General features: G+C 37.4%; 1 protein-coding gene across 2 annotated transcripts in view; it reads left to right on the top strand.

The window, feature by feature from the left end:
* Positions 1-22,615, top strand: part of ORC3 (origin recognition complex subunit 3) — a 128,323-nt gene that overhangs the window by 54,953 nt on the left and 50,755 nt on the right. Inside the window, exons 10-12 of one of the 2 annotated variants that reach the window (XM_036768748.1) lie at positions 6,658-6,791; positions 9,289-9,352; positions 21,366-21,380. In XM_036768748.1, coding sequence (XP_036624643.1) covers positions 6,658-6,791; positions 9,289-9,352; positions 21,366-21,380 — 213 coding nt within the window. The remainder of the gene's footprint in view (positions 1-6,657; positions 6,792-9,288; positions 9,353-21,365; positions 21,381-22,615) is intronic. The other variant, XM_036768749.1, reaches the window with a different exon arrangement.

The following is a 22,615-nucleotide window of genomic DNA, read 5'->3' as shown; positions in this document are numbered from 1 at the left end:
CTTTTTGTAAAGTGTAACCTAGGTGAATGAAATTACCTGGATTCAAGTTCTGGCTCTGCTATTTACCGATTTTGTAATCTTGGCAAGTCAGATAACTTTCTGAGTTATTTCCACAATGACATGAAGATAATTCCTGTACTTACCAAGCCCTCCATAAACCTTAAACACTATAAACATGAACTGCTGGTTGTAGCTGTTGCTAATTCACTGTATGACCTTTGGAAAGTCATCTAATCTCTCCGAGTTCCAGTTTCCTGGGGAGGAACATGAGGGGATTGGCTTACATGATCTCTGAGGTGCCTCAAATCTAACATGCTGTGATTTTATGTCTTTTGAAATGAAGATGTTACTGATTCATTGACAACAGAACATGTGTCTTGAATGATTTTTCAACTAGTTTTCCATATTGCCTCCAACATCCTCTTACCCAGTCTCCCTTGTTCACCAGTGCATTGTTGGCTAAAGTGTAATACTTGGCCACAGAGTTTATACCTCGCCAGTGTAGTGAGCGAATTCAAGGCATTGCCTTCATAGGAATCATGGGGTAATCAACTTCTAGCAGACTAGATATTAAAAATATACTTGAAAAGTGGCTTACTTTGCTAAGCAAGTTTGAGGTTCCTATCCTAGTTCTGGCTCTGCTACATTGAAGCAAGTCCCTCCTTTTCTTTAGTCTTCAGTTTCTTCATGCTGAAAAATATTACTAAAGTTTAATCAAAACAACATAATATCAGTCTGAGGGACAACTTAGGGTTGAAAATAAATTTGAAGAAATAAAATTAAGTAGTAATAACGGATTTTTACTTCTTACTGAAGAAAAAAATGGTCTGCCATTATCTTATTGTTGTAGTTGAAATAGAGCCTGGCTGTTTGTGATAGAGCCTTACAGGACCTTTGGATAATTCCTTGGTGGGGTTACTTTATATTATGATTTAGCTTCAGCTTTTCAAGCTCTGAAACTTAATTTTCTCCCTTTACTCTATAGTGATCAGACTCTGGAAGACTGACTCATGTAAACTACTTCCCAGGACTCCTCCTTCCTGTTATCAGCATATGTGGGAAATCAAATTGGTAGTCTTAAGGTTCCTGATGGTTATGAAAATCATATCAAAGGGAATTGGTAGTCTTATGGAATATTTCGTGCAGACTGTAATAAAACCTGGATAACTATCCCTGTTTCTCTAGGGAGCTTATCTTTCTAGTAACTAGGATCCTTGTTATCCCTTGGATACACCTTTTCTTCCCTTGGACAATGTTAGATAAACTGCCAAATTCTTTATTCCCCATTTCTCTTTGCTTAGTTACCAAGAGTGTCTGTCATTATGACATTGTCATTAATTTTAAAAATCTATTTCATTGATATCTTTTGTCTTTACATCACTCACATTTTCCTCCATTCCTCTCACTTCCCCTCTCATCCTAGGAAAAAATCCGTAGGAATTTTTCAGAGGAAAAGAAAAATGAAGCGCAGCAAAACTAATCAGCATATTGTGAAAGTCTGCCATTACATATAGTAGTAATGTCCAATAGAAACAAGAGCCACTAAACTGTCCAAAAGGATCCCTGCAGACCAAGTATTGACTTAGAAAACCACATATTAACTATTTATGTTCCACTGTATTTTTATTTGTTACATATTTCCCCAATTACATTTTATTCTGGTTCAGCCTTTTGGTGTATTTGACACCTCATTTATCTCTTCCTCTGTCTAGATTGAGAAAATACATAATAACAAAGTAACAATGTTTGGTACACATATGACTGTAGAATCCTTGCAATAATTCCTTGTCCCTTTAGGGATATAAAGCCCATGATACAATATTCCATTTCCCTCCTTCCCATTTCTATAAAGGAAAAGAAGACGACCTCTTATATCTCCTCTTTGGGGGCAAGCTTGTTCTCTCTAATTTTACATTCATTTTTGTCCATTTCGTTGTGGTTCATTTACATTGTTATAGCCATGATGTATATTGTTGTGTATAATCATGGTGTATATTGTTTTCCTGGTTCCTATTACTTTACTTTTCATCACTTCATATGTCTTCCCAAGCATATCTGTATTTGTCAAGTTCATAAATTCTTGTAGACTATTTCAGTGCCTCCAAGGGATGTTGTGTGGACCAAATGAAATAATATTTGTAAAGCTCTTAGCATAGTACTTGGCAAATAGTAGGCACTTAATAAATATTTATTTCCTTCCCTCCTTCATGGACCACAATTTGTTTAACCATTTCACAAAAGACAAATATCTACTTTGTGCATTGTTCTTTGCTACTGCAAAAAAATGCTACTATAAATATTTTGCTGTATATGGACCCTTCTTGTCACTGACCTTGCCGTAGTGGAATCTTTGGGTCAAAGAGTATGCACATTTTAGTCACTTTCTTTTCATCATTTCAAATTGCTTCCTAGAGTGGTTATACCAATTCATAACTATATTAGCAATGCATTAATGTGCCTGACTTTCCACAAAATGTTATAATGAATTAGACTGCAGCTTTTTTTTTAACATTAATTATATTTTAGATTGTTGGCTTTCTTTTCAACATTGGGAAAAACTAAACATTAATCACTCACTGTGTACAGAGTTCTGCAATTGTCACTAGGGGAGAAAAACAGTTTGGATAAAGTTGTAATGTAGCCCAGTGATTCCCAATCTTTTTGTTATGTGAGGCATTTTAAGCATCACATGCATATCTCCACATGACAGTGGTTGTATTATTATTCACTGACTGTGAAAATACAAAACGGATAGTACTTGGTTTCTGTATGGATCTGTGGGGTCCTGGTAATAATTCTTTTTCTGTCGCCATTCCCCCTATGTTCCCACATAAGCCAAAAGCCTTCCATTTGGGAACCAGTGGTATAGAGAAAAATACACTGTGTTTTAGTTCAAGGGACTTGAATTTGAAATCTCCTTCTGAAATCTGGTGTTGCTACTCCGGACTTGAGTCACCTTAGGCAAATTACTGCACCTCTCTGAACCTCAGTTTCCTGTTCTATAACATGAAAGAGTTGGATTAGATGATTGCTAAAGTTCCTTTTAGTCCTAAACCCTATGATTTTGTGGGTGAATAGTCCTAGTCCATATGGAGCATTATCTAGTAGGGGCATGGACACAGACACAGGTATGATTCAGATTAATACATAATAAGTACATAAAAAAAATGAGAATGCTTTGCAAGTTCTGAGGAGCAGAGGATCACTACCAGATGGGGGGTTTGTTGTTAGAAGGGAGTATCTGAGTTTGGCCTAAGAAGGGGTATGAATTCAACAGGTAGAGAGTGGACTAAAGACATTGCAGACATAGGGAATAGTGTAAGCAAAGGAACAGAGGCAGTAAACCATAGAGTGTGCACAAGGGCTTACATTTATTCCCTTTTGGTATGATTACAGGGAATCTCAGAAGTCTTAGTGCAGTTTTAAGCTATTAATACTTAAATACTTAACAGCCTGAAACTACACTATGCCTTTGGGACACCCCATATGTGAAAACAAGAACTATGAGATAAGACTGGAAGGATCTAGTAATCCAAGATTGTTAAATGTCTCAAATGTGAAATTAAAGAGGTGAAATTTCACTTGGTAGGCAATGGTAAGCAGCTACTACTATGTGTTAAATAAAGAAGTTATATGAAAAGATCTTTGTATAAGATTAGTCTGGCATTGAGAGCGTAGAGACAGAGAAACTTGTTAAGAGACTGTAATCTAGATTGGGTGGGGAACTTGTAGCCTCAAGGCCACATGTGGCCCTTTGTAATGGTAATGTAAATTTGAAGATCTTCTCCATCCATTAATAGGCCTGTGTGACCTGCTTACATCACAGGAAGCCTAAGTCACATGTGGTGGGAGGAGTTTGCTGAATGAGAGGAAAAGGAAAGGGTGGAGCAGGAAATCCTCAGGGCAATTAGAGCTAGGGGAGAGAGCAGACGCAGGTGTGCTAGGTGTGCTGTGAGTGTGTTTGTGGCAAGGCCCCAGCATGGGGGCAGAAGGTTATGGTGAGACTCCATGCTGTGATATTGTGTTTTAAGTTCCTTGCTGTTATGATAAAGTGGGCTTACTGGTTTTGGGAGTTGGTTGCTGCTTGGATGGTTGGACTTATTGGTTATGAGATTTGGCCCTCTGGTGTCTGAATAAATATTTTACTTCTACCTTTTATATGAAGAGTCTCTCATATTTTGCAATACAGAACTACATAGGCATATTCACAGTTATTGTCAGTGTTGTGATTATTGCCTTGCTGATACACCTTCCAGGTCCTTAAGTGTGGCCCTTTAACTAAATCCAAACTTCACAGAACAAATACACTTAATAACAGGATTTGTTCTGGAAAACTTGGACTCAGTCCAGAGGCCGCTCCTGAGGACCAAGAAGGCCACATGTGGCCTCAAGGCTGTAGGTTCTCCACCCTGATAGATGAATAATCATGAGAACCCCCTAATAAACTGGTGGCAGTGACAATTATGGAATCATCTTGTCTGGTGAGAAAACTGAGGCCCACAGAGGTTGTTACTTTATTATGCTCATTCATGTAGTAAGTAGCAGGATCAAGATTTGATATCTAGGTCTCCTTACTCCAAATACAGTGCTTTTTTCTCTTTACCAATAATTTCCAAACTGTAGGTTTTATATCCTTAGAAGGACAAGGAATTATTGCAAAGACACCACAAGTTCATATGTGTACCAAGCATTGTTATTTTATCATCATGTATTTTCTCAATAAAGAGGAGGGATAAATGAGATTGTAAAGGTGGAGCCCATAGTTTGCTTCCAAGTCCTGTTATTTCTACCACTATCACTCTCATATTCAGCCCTTCTGCTGCAGTGATCATAGTTCAAGTCTTTATCTCTGCTTGCCTGGACTGTACCAGTAGCCTCAACCTTCCTGCTTCCAGGCTACCCCTCTCCAAGTCATCCTCCACATTGCTGAGTACGATAATTTTAATGCAGTGAATATGATAGTAGATTTAGGACCAAAGTTTAGATCCTGCTTCTGGTAACTTTATATCTATGTGACCATTGGTGAGGTGCACTTAGCCTTCCTGAGTCTCAGTTTTGTTATTGGTAAAATAATATTTTTAGTACCTACCTTACAGGATTGTTGTGAGTTTCAAGTGAGATGATATTATATATACATCTATTATCTCATTCATTTGGAAATTCCTGCCAATTCTGTTAATCACGATTGACCCATACCCACCATCCCATGCGACTCTTGTCCATTTTTTCTCAAAAGGTCACCTCAGGGGTGCTCCATTGAGAGAGTACTAGCGGAACATTTTGACTGTCAACCTGTCGTCCATCACTGTTGCCATTTGACCAGCCCAGAAAGAAAAGATTCTCTTTTTGTCATACAGTTTTTTGATGATGTACTTTACTTCTGTTCTTAAGAGTTCCTCATTGGTTACGCATTGCAGCACTCACACCTACCATGTGTCTCTCCATGGCCTTCTGCTTGATGCTCATCTTTAGTTCTTCTGAGACAGTGATATTCCATGTCTCGCTGCCACATAGGAACACTAATCAAAGTCAATAAAAAAGCTTTCCACACTATTTATACACTTAGTCTTTCCTGCATGGATAGACTGGTCAGATTCCTTTGAGTGACTACAGATCTCTTCCAGGAACCTCTGTAGTGTGTAGGAACTTAATGCAGTCAGCACAATGTCATCTACAACCAAGAGCATCTGGAGACCTCACTATCTGTAGGGAACCCCTCCTTGACTGGACTCTGCTGTATCTCTTCCATCCCAGTGGTGAATAATTACCTTTGGCAAACATATAGCACATCTCTCTATTTTATACCTAGTTTAATGTTTGTTATCAGAGTGTCATTAAACAGGGTTCTTTCTGTTATATCTTCTAAGGGATCCTGAATGATTTTGATGTATGTACAGGAGATACTTTGCTGTAAATGAGCCTGGAAGATAGCACTTTGTTTTACTGAATCAACTGTTTTTTTTAAATAATCATTAAACAATAAACATGATGAGATCTTATGTTCTCTGCATCTTTCAGTTAATTGTAAGATGGTAAAGATATGTCCCATTTTTGAATCTGACTTCTGAAAGCTTGTCTGTTCCCTACTAATGTCCTTATTTAGTGACTATATCCTCAATCATATAGAGTTGACTCTTATAAGGGTTTGTATAGATGGAAAAATAGGCATATAGGTTGATAGTTATTGATATTTTCTTGATCCCTGTCAGTGTTGGGGGGGGTGATAATTTCTGACCTTGTTCACAAAATCTGGGTGTGTGAACTTCATGGTTCCTTATTAAGTGACTATAGTACCATTAATAGCGTTTCATACAAACCCATAAAACATATATATGTGTCTAAATACATAAGGAAATCTTTATATATGTGAATATAAGCTTATAAGTCTGATCTAAAAATATTCATATTGGCAGGTACCAGGGAGGAAGCTTCTTCTATCAATACAGAGTTGGTACCTAGGGGTTATGTGATTTGTCCAAGGCTACACATTTAGTATATATCAGAGGTAGGACTTGAGCTTCGTAACAGCCATGTTGGCTCCACAAATATTTTAGGGTTTTTTGTTTTGTTTAGGTTTTTACCCCCAGAAAATTGAATTGATGTAAGGCAAAAGATTTGCTGTCAAGACATTCCAAATATCTTCCCTCTTTTTTTCAGCTGGCTATATTAGAACATTTCTATTCTCAGCCACTCAGCATTTTGTGCTGTAATCTCCCAGAAGCAAAGAAAAGAATATATTCTTTATCAGAAGACCAATGTGAAAGGATTCGGCGCCTTCCCTCTTTTATGAGGTAAAAAAAAAAATGCATTTTTAGCACTTTTATGTATGACTCAGAAAATCTATACCTTTGTCATGGATGCCCCCCACCAATGCAGACTGTAGCACCTCTATACCTTATACTTTGTGTATAAGTTTCTTGTCTGTTGATATGTAAGCCTTTCCATACTTAGCTAGTCTGGTCCTAGGACTAGATAGTCCATCACCACATCTAAAATATTCAAAGAAGCATAACTAAAAGTATCTCCTTTTTACAGTGTGAAAAACCTCTTAAATTACTTCACAGTTCACTCTTTAGTAGTTCATCCTACAGTTCTAGTGTTTGCTGTGCCTGACAAAATCACATAAGCTATGAAACACAACTGATTTATGCATCTAGAACTTGTAGCAAGTAAAGGTATAAATATAATGTAAATATAAATAAAAATAATAATAGGCTTGTGGAATCTTAGCACCTAGGTGATGTCACCACAGCACCAGCTATCTTTCTTCATTTTACTGCCACACTAACTGGATTTTAGCAGTCCTCATGGTCATGGGATCATAGAATCATGGATCTAGAATAGGAAGGGACCTAAGAGGTCATGCCTTCTTCAGCCTCCTCCTGTCATTTTAGAGGTGGAAACTGAGGTATCTGTGTTCTGTTTACTGTACCATGTACTTTAATTAGTGAGTGATAAAGCTCAGGGACGCTGAACCATGCTAATCTCACTCACAGGAGACTGATTTATAAAACCAGAATGACAATTCCTTTATTTACCATGGAAGGACATAAAAGGTACCTACCAGAGAAACCTAATTAATAATTATAAAGGTGGTTGGTCAGCATGAAATCAGAGAAGCGGTGAGTGGACTCATTTTAAAGGATACTGGGACCCTAGATTCTTCAGTGGATAGAGCAACTGGCCCCAGAATCAGGAAGTCTTGAGTTCAAATACAGCCTCAGACACAAATGTCCTCTGTGATCCTGGGCAAGTCACAACTTCTGTTCACTTGAGTTTCCTCCTTTGCAAAATGGGGATAATAATAGCAACTCTCATGTCTGGGTGTTGTGAGGATAAAATGAGATAATATTTATGAAGTGCTTTGTAAATCTCAAGATATTCTATAAGATACTAGCTGCTATTAACATGTTATCTTTTCATATAGATAGATGGTAGAACATGGAGAATTATTCTTACTTGACTAATAGCATACACCTTTCTAGTGACTGGAATACTTTGCTCTATATAGTATCTCTCCTTTCAACAGGATTGGCATTCCTATTTTTAGAATCTATACAAATCAGGACTCTTCTATTAGGACAATATTGCCTTGGCCCTGTTGCAATTGATTATGTCACAGTTTATCTTACATAAATTACATTTCAGTCTACTTGAGATTTCTTTAACTTCTTAAATTTTATTATAAACTTAATCAGTGACAAAACAAATAAACATATACAATAAGGAATAAAATCTTGCGTAAAACCTCTAATGTATTACACTCTACATTTTATCTTGATTTTTAAAAGTTATCGATATCTTTTTGTATTACCTTCATTTCCTAATATTTCCCTCCCTTACTCAGAGGGGACAATTTTTTTTTAAAGGAGGAAAGAAAAATTCAACAAAAGTAACCCACTCATCCAACAATAAATGCATTGTTCCATATCCTCAGTACCCCTGCTAAGTAAAGAAGGGAGGTGCATTCTTTTATTTCTTCCTCAGGAACAAGCTAAGTCTCTGTAATTCACACAACCTTCAGTTTAAGTTTTCATAGTCATTATTATTATGGTACATTTTATCAAAATAGAACCAAAATATTAAAAAAAAATAGTGGAAAAGAAAATCTGTTTACTCATTGGCCCTTCCTGAGTCTATCTACAGTTGACTTTGTAAGTATGTTCTTCTAACTAAGTGATTTGCATCATTTCTTGCAGATATTTTCCCTTGATGAATTTAGGAGGAATCCTTGTCACCTTAAGAAACACCCTTGACTCAGTAGCATTATATTTATGAACAAAATGATAGACTCTCAGGGTTCTTAGAGTTGAAAGGGATCTCTAAGATCATTCAGTTCAGCTGTGCCTGACAACTTCTCTCCAACAGCATTCCTAACAGTAGTCAGTTACCAAGCAGAAAATATTTGGAGCCTCCACTCTCTCATTCTGGGAACCAGACTTCTATCAATGTAGACTTAGCTCATGTTAGCTCTTGACTAATGTGTCAGGTGGCTAGTTATCTCATATTGGTTGGTTACATTTTCAGATGGATGATTCCATCCCTTTTATGCTGATTCATATTACTTTCCATTTTAGACAGTTGCATTTTTTTCACCTTGCCCACAAATTCTCTGGTGAGTGCCCCATGCTCCAAATGTAAGAACTCATGAAACTTTGACCATCATCTTGGATTTGTTTGTGGATGTTAAGCTGGGAAGAATTTGGGGTTCTTTTGGTGGAAGTTTCCATTGGTTTTTACATGATGGTTTTCTGGGTTGTGTGTCTGTGTCTCATGTACTAATTTCAGGTACGTAGAGAAGCAAACTCCGGAAAAACAAGTTGCGTCATTGACAGATGAGAGATTTTTAAAGGTAAGAATGGAAAAAAAAATTCCTCATCAATGTTAAGACTTGTTTTAGCTCTTTTTTTCTGCAAAGAATTTAACAGCAAGATCTTGTAGGTCAGACTTTCTTTGATCATTTCCTAGATTGGCACAGTGCAATTTGCTTTGTGCAGTGATGTTTCAGCTCTTTATAGTGGGCTTACTACTTGAATATTAGTCCATAATGATAGAAAGCCTGGAGGTGATGGATCAGAAATTGTTTTACTAAGAGAAGAACCTAAGCCAGAACATTGGTTTTCTTCTAGTCTGCTCTGAAAGGACTATTAGATCTCAGCTTGATGTTTACATAGCAATTTTAGAGTCTGTAGGCAGTCTTATTTTAAAATTTCTTTGCAAGGGCTATCAAGCATCAAAACACAAAGAAACCAAGAGGCTCAAGTGTCAAACTCTTAGCTTTGCAAAATATGTGTGATATCAGAGATGAAGTAATGAGCTTGAGGAAATTATAAACTTAAGTACATTACATAGATGGGAGCTTTTAATTTTATGTTAGGTGCTTTTCACCTTATAATTAATAATTCTTATAATTTTTTTGGAAAAGGAAACTTAATATAAGTTACATGTTGTAGCCTAAGAACTCGATAATAGTTTTATGAATGGTAATTTTTTTGGACCAGACCTGTGATTTCAGCTGTGTAAGGAACTTCCAGTGAGGGAACCCTCTCTACCAATGCAGATTTGTTCCTACTCTACAAGTTTTGGTCTTATATTGTTGTCTATGTCACTGAAAGGTCAGAATTGGACTTGAACTCAGTTCATTCTTACTCTGAGATCAGCTCTTTATCTTCTACATGACTATGTCTTTCCTGAATACTATATAGGATACCCCAAAAAATTTTTAGTTCAGTTTTAAGCTTTGATAGCTTAAAGACTTCTGGAATACCATTTCTTATTTTAGAAACTTGGATAGAATAATATTATATCCAGCAGCTAAGAAAAGAAAGTCAGCATTATTTTTGTACTAAATAGTTTTCTTCAGAAGTGAACAGTATTCTGAGAATTGGGAGACCTGCTTCCTAGTTCCAACTATGCCATTAGCTAGTTTTGTAACCTTAAGCAAGTCATTTAAACTCTGTGCCTTATTTTCCTCATGTTTAAAATGAAAGGACTGAATAAGATGGTCTTTAAGGTCCCTTTCAGCTTTAAATTCTGCTATTCTTTGAAAGTATTGAGATAAAGGTTTATTTTTAAAATATTTATTTTTAGCATTTTTTTCTTTTTAAATTTTGAGTTCCAAACTTTTTCCCTCCCTCTGAACCCTCTTATACCCACTTAAAAGGCAAGCAATCTGATATCAATCATGCAAAACATTTCTATTGTATTACCTATATTGTTTTAAAAATGGCAATAAAAATGTGAGAAAATTATTTTTCAGTTTGTACTCAGAGTTCATAATTTCTTTCTCTCTGGAGATGTATAGCATTTTTTCATCATGAGTCCTTTGGATTGTTTTGGATCATTGTATTGATCAAAGTCAAGTCTTTCATGGTTGATCATCATTACAACATTGTTATTACTGTGCACAATGGAGCTCCTGATTCTTTTCACTTCATTTTGCTTTAGTTCAGATAGGTCCAATTCTTTGCCACCTCAAAAAGAGCCACTATGAATAACTTTGTACCTATGGGTCCTTTCCTTTTTTTTTTTTTTTGATGACTTTGAGGTACAGATCTGGTAGTGATATTTCTGGGTCAAAGGGTATGCACTTTTTTTAAAATTATTATTTATTCAATACTTTTAGTTTTCACCGTTGATTTCCACAAGATTTTGAGTTACAAATTTTCTCCCCATTTCTACCATCTCCCCCCCACTCCAAGATGGCATATATTCTAATTGCCCCAAATCCCCAGTCAGCTCTCCCTTCTGTCATTCCACTCCCCCCCATCCCCTTTTCCTTTACTTTCTTGTAGGGCAAGATAGATTTCTATATTCCGTTGCCTATGTATCTTATTTCCCAGTTGCATGCAAAAACAACTTCTTTTTTTTTGAACATCTGCTTTTAAAACTTTGAGTTCCAGATTCTCTCCCTTCTTCCCTCCCCACCCACCTTCCCTAAGAAGGCAAGCAATTCAACATAGACTACACGTATATCATTATGCAAAACCCTTCCACAATACTCATGTTGTGAAAGACTGACTATATTTTGCTCCCTCCTATCCTGTTCCCCTTTATTCAGTTTTCTCCCTGGACCCTCTCCCTTTTCAAAAGTGTTTGCTTTTGATTACCTCCTCCCCCATCTGCCCTCCCTTCTATCGTCCCCCCTTTTTTATCCCCTTCCCCCTTCTTTCCTGTGGGGTAAGATACCCAACTGAGTGTGTATGTTATTCCCTCCTCAAACCAAATCCAATGAGAGCAAGATTCACTCATTCCCCCTCACCTGCCCCCTCTTCCCTTCCAATAGAACTGCTTTTTCTTGCCACTTTTATGTGAGATAACTTACCCTATTCTCTCTCCCTTTCTCCCTCTATCAATGTATTCCTTTCTCATCCCTTAATTTGATTTTATTTTTTCAGATATCATCCCTTCATCTTCAACTCACCCTGTGCTCTCTGTCTATATATGTGTGTATGTCTGTGTGTGTGTGTGTGTGTGTGTTACACATATCATCTTTCCATGTAGGAATGTAAACAGCAGTCCAACTTTAGTAAGTATCTTATGATTTCTCTTTCTTGTTTACCTTTTCGTGCTTCTCTTGATTCTTGTGTTTGAAAGTCAAATTTTCTATTCAGCTCTGGTCTTTTCACTGAGAAATCTTGAAAGTCCTCTATTCTACTGAAAATCCGTATTTTGCCTTGGAGCATGATACTCAGTTTTGCTGGGTAGGTGATTCTTGGTTTTAATCCTAGCTCCACTGACCTCTGGAATATCATATTCCAAGCCCTTCGATCCCTTAATGTAGAAGCTGCTAGATCTTGTATTATACTGATTGTGTTTCTACAATACTCAAATTGTTTCTTTCTGGCTGCTTGCAGTATTTTCTCCTTGACCTGGGAGCTCTGGAATTTGGTGACAATATTCCTACGAGTTTTCTTTTTGGGATCTTTTTGAGGCGATGATCTGTGAATTCTTTCAATTTCTATTTTACCCTCTGGCTCTAGAATATCAGGACAGTTCTCCTTGATAATTTATTGAAAGATGATATCTAGGCCCTTTTTTTGATCATGGCTTTCAGATAGTCCAGTAATTTTTAAATTATCTCTCCTGGATCTATTTTCCAGGTCAGTGGTTTTTCCAATGAGATATTTCACATTGTCCTCCACTTTTTCATTCCTTTGGTTCTGTTTTATAATATCTTGATTTCTCATCAAGTCACTAGCTTCCACTGGCTCCAATCTAATTTTTAAGGTAGTATTTTCTTCAGTGGTCTTTTGGACCTCCTTTTCCATTTGTCTAATTCTGCCTTTCAAGGCATTTTTCTCCTCATTGGCTTTTTGGAGCTCTTTTGCCATTTGAGTTAGTCTATTTTTTAAGGTGTTGTTTTCTTCAGTATTTTTTTGGGTCTCCTTTAGCAAGTCATTGCCTTGTTTTTCATGGTTTTCTTGCATCACTCTCATGTCTCTTCCCAATTTTTCCTCTACTTCTCTTACTTGCTTTTCCAAATCCTTTTTGAGCTCTTCCATGGCCTGAGACCAATTCCTATTTTTCTTGGAGGCTTTTGATGTAAGCTCTTTGACTTTGTTGCCTTCTTCTGGCTCTATGTTTTGGTCTTCTTTGTCACCAAAGAAAGATTCCAAAGTCTGAGACTGAATCTGAGTCTGTTTTTGCTGCCTGTTCATGTTCCCAGCCAACTACTTGACCCTTGACCTTTTTGTTGGGGTATGACTGCTTGTCGAATAGAGAGTACTTTGTCCCAAGCCTGAGGGGCTGCACTGCTGTTTTCAGAGCTACATCTACAGTGCAAGCTCTGTCATACTAGTGCTCCTTCTCCCCCAAGAACCGCCAAACAGGATTGTGGCCTGAAGCAACTGCAGCTGTAGCTCTGGAAGAAGCCTCAGAGCTGCATCACCTGTGCCGCCCCTGGGGCAGTGGCCTACCTCGAACTCCTTTCACTCTGTCCCAGAAATCTTTCCCACTAACCTGCTCTGTTGTCTTTGGTGTTTGTGTATTGAGAAGTCTGGTACCTGCCACAGCTCATTGATTCAGGGCACTAAGGCCTGTTCTGCCTGGCTCCCAGTCTGGTTGGTCCTGACATGGCTCACGCTGGGCTCTGCTGTGCTCCCGTGTGATAGACCCTTTCCAGTGACCATCCAGGCTGTCCTGGGCTGGAGCCCTGCTTCCCTCTGCTATTTAGTGGGTTCTACAGCTCTAGAATTTGTTTGGAGCTGTTTTTTAAAGGTGTTTGGAGGGACCTGGGGGAGAGCTTAAGCAAGTCCCTGCTTTCCATCTACCATCTTGGCTTTGCCCCCAGGTATGCATATTTTTATAAGCACTTTGGGCATAATTCCAAATTGTTCTCCAGAATGTTTGGACGAGTTTACAACTGTACTAACAGTTCATTAGTGTATCTATTTCTCCCCCCTTCCACTGTAGCATCTGTCATTTCTGATAAGTGTGAGGGGGGTACCTCAGAGTTGTTTTAATATTCATTTCTCTATTCACTAGTGATTTAGAGCATTTTTTCACATGACTATAGATAGCTTTGATTTTTTTTTCTTTTGAAAACTACCTGTTCATATCCTTTAATGATTTATCAATTGAGGAATGGTTCTTATTTTTTATAAATTTGATTCAGTTCTCTATATATATTTGAGAAATGAGACCTTTATTAGAGAAACTTGTTGTAAAAATTTTTTATATTCGTTGTCTCTGGTACCTTTTAGCAAAATGTAATTTCTCTGATTATCTCTTTTAATTGGATCTATTTTTCTTTTTGCTTTGTCTGAGAAGGTGATTGTTATCCTTGCCTTTTTTGCTTCACCTGAAGCATATTAGATTCTGCTCTTGGGCTGGGAAAATATCTCAACCTGACCTTTTGTTGGCTTTGCTACTCCAAAATTTGATTTGAGGAGTTATTTGAAAGTTGTTTGGAGGGGAGCGTTTAGAGTTGAGCTGTTTTGCTGTCTCTAGCCTTGGGTCCCACCAGATAATGGTTTATTGAAGAATATTGCTGATATAGAATTTTCACAGGGACGTAACATAAGACATTTACTGAATTAGGTTCATTAATCATTTTAATTAATCTTTATAGTTCTTCAAGAACCTCACAAGAAATCCTTAAACCAAAGTAAATCATAGGACAGAGAGGAAGTTTATATCTGAAAGAGAAGTGTCAAAGATTGCTGAGAGTATTTTAAGAATGGCTAGATTAGGTTATAGCTGAGGTGTTCTGGTAAAACTTCAGTAGCCAAAAGCTTTTCCTGCTAAAACTTTCAATCAAAGTATACTTTCAAAAGACAAGAAGGGAGGATTTTAAATACCCATTAAAGCATTGAAGAGTTAGAGGAGGGAAAGGAAGGCCCTATTACTTGTGTTCACCATTAAATTACTTTTAGATAGCTCTCTGACACATACTCTTACCTATTGTTGTCACTAGCACTTAAAAACCCTCTTTCTTTAGGAAGTCTTTTACTATTGTTCTATCTTGATTTGTACTTGAAAGGGCATACTTGTTCTTTCTGACTCCAAAGTACACAACTGGGAGCAATGAATTAACAGGCAAATTAAGAGTTGATATCAGAAAGAAAGAAACAACTATCTAATAATTAGAGCTATGTTAAAGAAGAACCCCTCTGGAGGCAATGAATTTCCCCTCATTGGATATTGTCAGGAGAAGGCCAAATGACTACTTGTGCTTTTATGCAATCCGAGATTGTTTTTGTATTATCACTTGGACTAGATAGCCACTGAAATCTCTTTCAGCTCTAAAATACTATGATTCTGTGTTGTGTGACGTAGAAAAAGTTCAAGAGACATAGTTTCAGGGCATTTAGCAAATATTTTATTAATTATGACTAGAGGATAATAAAAGGGTTATTTAGCTCTCTCTCCTAAACCAAAGATGGATCATGGTGGCTTCTTGATGCTTATATGCCCTTGGAAGAGTGGGTGTTCCCAACTGCAATCAACTTTAATTGATTAACAGTTAATGAGAAGAATGACTATTATAATGAGAGGTGGATTTATTCTAATGGAGGTTTGGGGACTGACTTTAACTATGTCACTTTTACTTTTAGATCACCCACAGCCCTGAGCAATCTAGACAAAGGATCTCCCCCGAAAAAGCCTGAGCTTCCCCACTTGTATTGGTTGGGAACAAGTTGGAGGATAAAGTTAATCCAATCTCATTATCTGCAATGTCCTTCAGATATTGACTCAATAACAACCTACAAGGGGCTGATTTCTGAATGAGGAAATAGAAAGAGAGAAAATCTTGGATCTCCCCAACAGTAAATGGTTATTAACATAAGAGAGAAATAATCATTTTTCTCAGTTGCTACAGATTCATTATATTTACAATATGTTACGTCATGAAAAGTTTCACCTTTTAACACATAGGAACATATTTTACTCAAAAAAGTATATGATTTTGAAATATTTTTTGTCATGGAAAAAATACATATTTATGGAATAGTGAAATATCACTAGGCATTTATGTAAATAACTATGAAGAGAGCAAAATGACATCAATTGAATATAATCGTGCAGTTTTAGAGATTACATGTATGAATGTGTATGTACACACACACACAAGACTAAGGAGCAAAGACATATCAGTTCACAGAGTCATAAATCAAAAAACAGCTAGAGATTAACTTGTGTTGTGAGGAATTAGAGAGACTTGTCTATTAGGCATGTAACAAGTTCAAGCATAAAGTAATACACAACATTATTAACTGCCTTAGGCCATATTATTGTCTAGATCCCCAAAGCAGAGAATCCAGGAGGACGTATGCACACCATCAGATCAAAAGCAGCAAAGAACTATGCCTAAAGCAAAGTCACTTTTGCTTAAGGGATTGCTCAAAATATAGTTCCATTCGTAGTTACTGTGGAGTCAAAATAGCTTTCTGATTAGAAGGTGAGATTATCTATCACAAGTGGATTATCACAGAAACATTGACTGGAGAAGACTTGTACCCCAGCTTGCCCTGTACCAGCTGTGTTTTTGTGGTACAAGTTACCATCAGACCTAATCAAAAATAATGTTATCATCAGGCAGGAGATTTTCAATTCTACAGTAATTTATTAAGCACCTACTATGTACAAGGATGTGTCAAAGTGTTGTCTCACAGCTTCGAGCAATCTGTTTTATTCCCTTTGATCATGTACTAGCACCCCTTTGAGTCAGACAGTATGATATTAACAAAATTCCTTATTTTGCTCAACTAGCCATTGTATCTGTACTTGGTGTTGGTTGGTGTTGGTGAGGGTAGTGGATAAATCCAACCTTAATATCACCAGTAGGTTAATCTTTTTAAAATGCTATTTTCATCATTTCATGTTCTTGTTCAAAAACTTTTATTGGCTTCCCATTCCCTATGGGATAAAAAGTCCAAAATCCAAATCTTCTAGGCTCTGGTCCTGACTTACCTTTCCTACTTTCCCTTTCACTATTTTGTTATTCAGTTGTTCCAATTGTGTCCCACTCTTCTTGACCCCGTTTGGGATTTTCTTGACAGAAATACTGGAGTGGTTTGCCATTTCCTTCTCCAGCTCATTTTCTAGATGAGGAACTGAGGCAAAAACAGGGTTAAGTGACTTGCCCAGGGTCACACAGCTAGTAAGGGTCTGAGGTTGGATTTGAACTCATCAGGACTTGTCTTCCTGGCTCCAGGTCTGGCTCTATCCACCTAGCTATCCATCATTTCATCATGCCCCATCATAATTCCTCCACTCTAGACAGACATTTCAGTTCATTGTGCCTTCTAAGCATACCCAGAAATTTTCCACTTCCATATTTTTGTTCATACTTTTGCCTCCTGGGATGACTTCCTCTTCTGTTCTACCTAACCAAATCATACCCTCTTCTTCAAGGCCTGTTTAAATCTGACCTTCCATCTATCTTTCTTTGACTAACCCAATCAAGCAGAGTCTCTGTTTTTGAATTCCTAGAGCATTCTTATCTCTTGTATTTCTGCCTTTGTACTAACTAGTCCCATGTGCCTGAAATGTTCTTCCTCCTTACCTTTACCTCTTAGAATCCCTGTCTTCCTTCAAGACTCAGCTCAAATGCCATCTTCTGCATGTAGCCTTTCTTGGTTTCGCCCTACTCCTTACTCCAGCTGTTAGTCTTCCTTCTAAGGTTGCCTTCCATATGCTTTGTATATATCTTTGTCTTAAAGCTTTTAGGAGATTCTGAATGGTAAAGTCCTATACAGGGAATGTTAGCAGGCTTCTTTATCTGCCATTCATATTGCTGGGGGGAAACTGAGTGGCACTCAGAAAGGAGAGTCTTTAGTCATAGCCCTGGTGTCAGGAAGGGGGGGGCCTTTGCTATCAAGGCATATGGTCCCCAATTCTTCCCTTGCTCCCTCTGTTCCCCAAGTCAAGGACTTGCAAATTAGGTGAAGCTAGTCATGGCTTTGGGCTTTTGCTCATGTTTCTAAGGAGAGAACAAACCAAAAACATTTATAAGGAGACAGAGCTAAGGTGCAACAAGGAAATATCATTGAGGAGGGTGAGAGATATAGTCCAGGGGTAGTTGGGAGGATAGATACATACTGGGTAGATCTACTGGTCCGGGATTGGAGTTAGGCCATTGAATGTGAGGAAAGTAGGCCGAATTTTTATAGGGTTCTTATCTGCATCAAAGCCAGACCTTGGGGCCAAGGGCTAGGGGACCTTGGACATGGGGTGTGGGTCAAGCTTTAGTTGTGGTGGCTAATTCTTGCTGAGGTGAATACTGGAGGAAGTTGTCGGCTAATTGATATTCAAATGCCCTGCCTGTTGGGAAAAAAAGGTGTTGGCCCCTTATTGCTAGTCTTATTCTGACCAGGGTGAATCAGGTTTGTTTTTTTTTCAAGCTGCCACTGGACTTTTTTCACTTAGGCTAATGCATTCCTTATAATCTTGAATATTGTATATCTGGTTGTTTACATATTATCTGAACTCATTGAAATGTAAGCTCCTTGTAGTCTGGGGCTAATTTAGCCTTTCTTTGTATCCCTGGTATTTAGCTGCTAAACACAAAATGCCTGGAATATAGTGAGCACTTAATAGTAAGCTTGTTGATTGATTTTTTTTTTAATCAAATTTTATGAGACCTCTGCAGTCAGACCCCAAACCTCTTAGAATTCTCTGATTTCTGGAATGACTCTAAACTAGGGTCCTTGGACCACTAAGGGGTCTGTGGATAGATTTCAGCACTTCCATGAACTTGGATTGAGAAAAAATTACATCTTTGTTTTCACTAACTTCTAATTGAAAATTAGCATTTCCATCAGTTATTTTTAAAACATTCTGGGAAGGAGTTTCACCAGACTGCTAAAGGTTCAGACAAAGATAAGAATCCCTGTTCAGAATCTAGAAGGTAAGCCTCCAAAAGACTGGGTAAGCTCCTTAAGGTCAGGAACCATTTGGGTTTATCCCCAGCTCTTAGCCCAGTACATTATACATAGTAAGGGCCTTAATACTCTTGGATTATTGAATTAGCCAGTAGAAAACAAGCAGAGTAAGTAGCCAAACAATGAGGTTTTATCATATTGCCTTGTACTGCTAACTTTTCATATATATATATATTTGTCTTTTGTACTCAACTAAATTGTTATGTTTGTCCTTTGTTCTTGAAGAGGACCATGACATCAGGGAAATGATGACATGACTTGTGAGTGAGAGAGGGCTGTGCAAGGTCACCAGCCTCACTTTCTCCTCCAGAGCCATCTGGGTCCAATGGCCTGATATTCACTAGGACGACTGAAGATGGCCCAGGATGCATTAGGAGACCCTGGCTTTTTCAAGCTACGATCTTTTTGGGTTCTCACTTTGAGTGAGGTAATGCCCATTCAGTGAATAGACCTCTTTAAGAAGTTAATCAAGAGATGGCCCCTTTAATCAAAAACTCAAAAAAAAAATCAAACTGCAAAGGGAAGACCCTCAGGGTTCCTGCCTCAAAGAAAAACAGTTACTATTTAGTATTTATATTCACTCTGTGCTAGGAGGGCAGGGACTAGATTTGGGCATAGACACTTTGATAGGATCAAGGGTAGAAACTAGCCAGACAATGGAGGGCTAGGCTAGCTTAAGAGTAACCTAGCCTAGAAATTTGGGCCTAGCAGTAATGAAAGGCTTATGACCTCAGGCAAATGCCTCATCTAGTGGGAAGATTCAAGGGAAGTTCAAGGGGGCTCCCACAATCTAAACCTCATCAGTGCTTTGTTCTATCTGATGGCTAGGCTATGGTGTGTCAAGCATGGGAAATGTTGCTGGCCAAAACTTCTTCATAATGGAAAAAAAGAGCCCTCTGATATCTAGAGAGAAAACAAAAGGAAGCAGAAAAATGCAGGCTTTTGGCAGTAACTAGCATCTTAAGCTCCAAGATCGGTACAAGCTTGTTTTTAATCACCTTAAAAAAAAAAATACAATGAATTAACTGAAAACAAAGGTCAAGAATGCAATCTTAGTTTCTGTGTATTTTCTTCTCTTTTTTCTTACATTACTGTTCATTCTGTATACAAAATTCGTAGTTACAATGTTAAAACACTATTTAAGAGTGGAAAGAAAAATGTACAATAGAACTACTGCCAGATCCAGTTTGGCTCAGACATTTTCTCTTGTGTCTATATTAAACAAAATCAAATAAATAATTGGGATAAAGAGGAACAGTGTTGATATGGCTAGAGAAGACCACTGAATTAAGATAAATCATTCAAATGATAGCACTTAATATTCCACAGTATATTCACCTATACAATTTCTCTTTGAATTCACTCCTGCTTTTCATTGATAGCCATTCTGATCATAATGTCTCTTTCTTCCTTAACCTTATCAAGTCTCCACTGTGTTGTTAGACACATGCTAGATTATTAGACTAGACTATTCTTTTCTAATTTACCATAATTCTTAACTGCCTTTCAGCTTGTTTGTTCCATTATAATCAGTCTGGCTGTTTTTTTTTTTTCTTATTGTTCCCTCTAGTTTGTTCACAACTCTTGGTGGCTGCTTCTAGAAGGTCTCTAATCTTTTTTTTTGTTTGTTTTTTTGTTTTGTTTTTTTTTTACAGAGAAGGCAATGTTCTCTTGATTTTATTTTTTTAATCACCCTCTTACCCATAGGAAGAATTGACTATCTCCCTTCTTCAATAGTGTTTTTTTCATTATTATCCTAACATTCAGCATGTTGGGTCTACCTTCTCTAACTGCAGGTAGAAACTTCAGACTCATACTAATGGAAGGGAGACTAGTTAGGAGACTATTAAAGTTACCTAAGCATAAAATGACTATGGACTGGATTAGCATAATAGAAGTAAAAATGGAAAAGGAAGGATAGATATTAGAGATAGTACAAAGATAAAATCCCAGAACTTTGTAGAATAGTAGCTTATTGTCAGGATGGGGAGACAATGAATTTGCTTCTGTACTTTTTCAGTTTGGAATAGCAATGGAACATCCGAGTGGAAATCTCTGGCAGGTAGTTGGAGACACAAGATTAAGCCCACAGCTTTCACCAGAGTCTCTTTTCTGCTGCCTGCTTATTCCATGCTTTACTCCCTGCTCTGTGCTGTACTCCAAAGCACTGCAGTCTTTTAGTCTCATTTGGGATGCTGGTTCACTTTGGCCTCATCTCAAGGTATTGACCCTTAGCTAAGCCCTTATACTCTGCAGAGAATTTACAGAGTGGTAAGGAAAGGGTACCAGCATGGCAACAGATTAAGAAGAGTCAGAGCAAAGATGGGATGCTGGCTTCTTTATCATGTGGCTTCCTTTTAGAAATTTCTTCTTTTCCTTGCCGCCTTTAAACCACCCTGGCCCCTCTGGCAGTATTCTTTTCTTCCATGCCCTTTCTCATGACTTCTCTTAACAGTTTTCTTGCTCTTTACAAAACAGGACTACTATCAAAAGGTAGCTTTCCCAGCATATAGTTACTCCTTGGAGCAACTAATTTCTGACTCTTCTACTAATAAAAGCAAAATCTGCTGGAACTCAGACTTGCCCTTAAAGACTGCAGATAAGTACCGTATGTGAATATGTTTTGTTTTTAATTTTATGTGCTTAATGATTTACATGTTTTGAGAAGAAACACTTATAAAAAATAAAATCATATGTATATAATGATACCCTCCTTGTATGGTGGTGGTTGCCTTATTTAAGATTCTAAATACCATAAACATTTGTTTCAACAGAAATAGACTGCCACTTGAGAATCCTATCTTCATTTCTCAGTTTAACTATGAGCTATGAGATAATTTTGGACCAATATTTCAAATGCTCTGTCTTATCTGTGTTTTTGTTAATTATTTATTTTCCTAAGTGCTTTGAAATAAGATTAGATGGGTTTTCAGATGTGGGCTCTGAAGAGCAAATAAAAATTTTAAAGGAGTCTCTACTTTTTTATGTTGATTGAGTATGTTTTGCCTGTGTGCCATATCTTATCTCTTGTCCTACTTACTAAAGAATAGTCTGGTAAAAAAAATATATGATCTTTTACATTGGTTTTATTTATAATTAAAAGTTATAAATTATTTTGAAATGAGTGTAGTGAGTATAGTATAATTAAATAAGGAACAGAATTGCCTCAGTACTTTGGCAATTGGCATTCTCTATTATAATAGAATGTTAATACAATTCTTTTTCAGTTGATAAGTGAGAAAGATACTGAATATAGTTAGTATTTTCACTTAGAAGAAGAGAAATAGAACCCAACAATTAGTGTTTACCTTTAGAACCATTGACATGAAAGACTCCTAAAAGAGAGTTTCCTGGCTTCTTTCAAAATCTTACAGGTCCAGAGTTAATGAAGAAACAGTTCCCTTCAGGTTCCTAAGTACATCTGAATTTCTTGAGCAGAGATTGGGCTATTCTAACTAAACCATAGACTTATCAGAATTTCTAGGCAGACTCTCTGATCCTGCAGAGGACTGTCCTATCCTGTCTTATAGGATCATAGTTTTAGAGCTCAAAGGAACTTTAGAAGTTATATTGTATAGATGAGAAAATTGAAGCCCAAAGAGGTTCAGTGACCTGTCCAAGGTCACATAGGGAAGAAGTGGCAGAGCTGGAATTTTGAACTCAGGATCCCTGACCTAACTCTCATTCAGCTGTACTTTGCTAGTTCCCTACTTGTCTCCTCAGATTTT

Source organism: Trichosurus vulpecula, chromosome 7 (genome assembly GCF_011100635.1).
Source record: "Trichosurus vulpecula isolate mTriVul1 chromosome 7, mTriVul1.pri, whole genome shotgun sequence".
Lineage (NCBI taxonomy): Eukaryota > Metazoa > Chordata > Mammalia > Diprotodontia > Phalangeridae > Trichosurus > Trichosurus vulpecula.
Note: the sequence above shows the minus strand (reverse complement) of the source record. Positions and strands in the feature narration are given on the sequence as shown.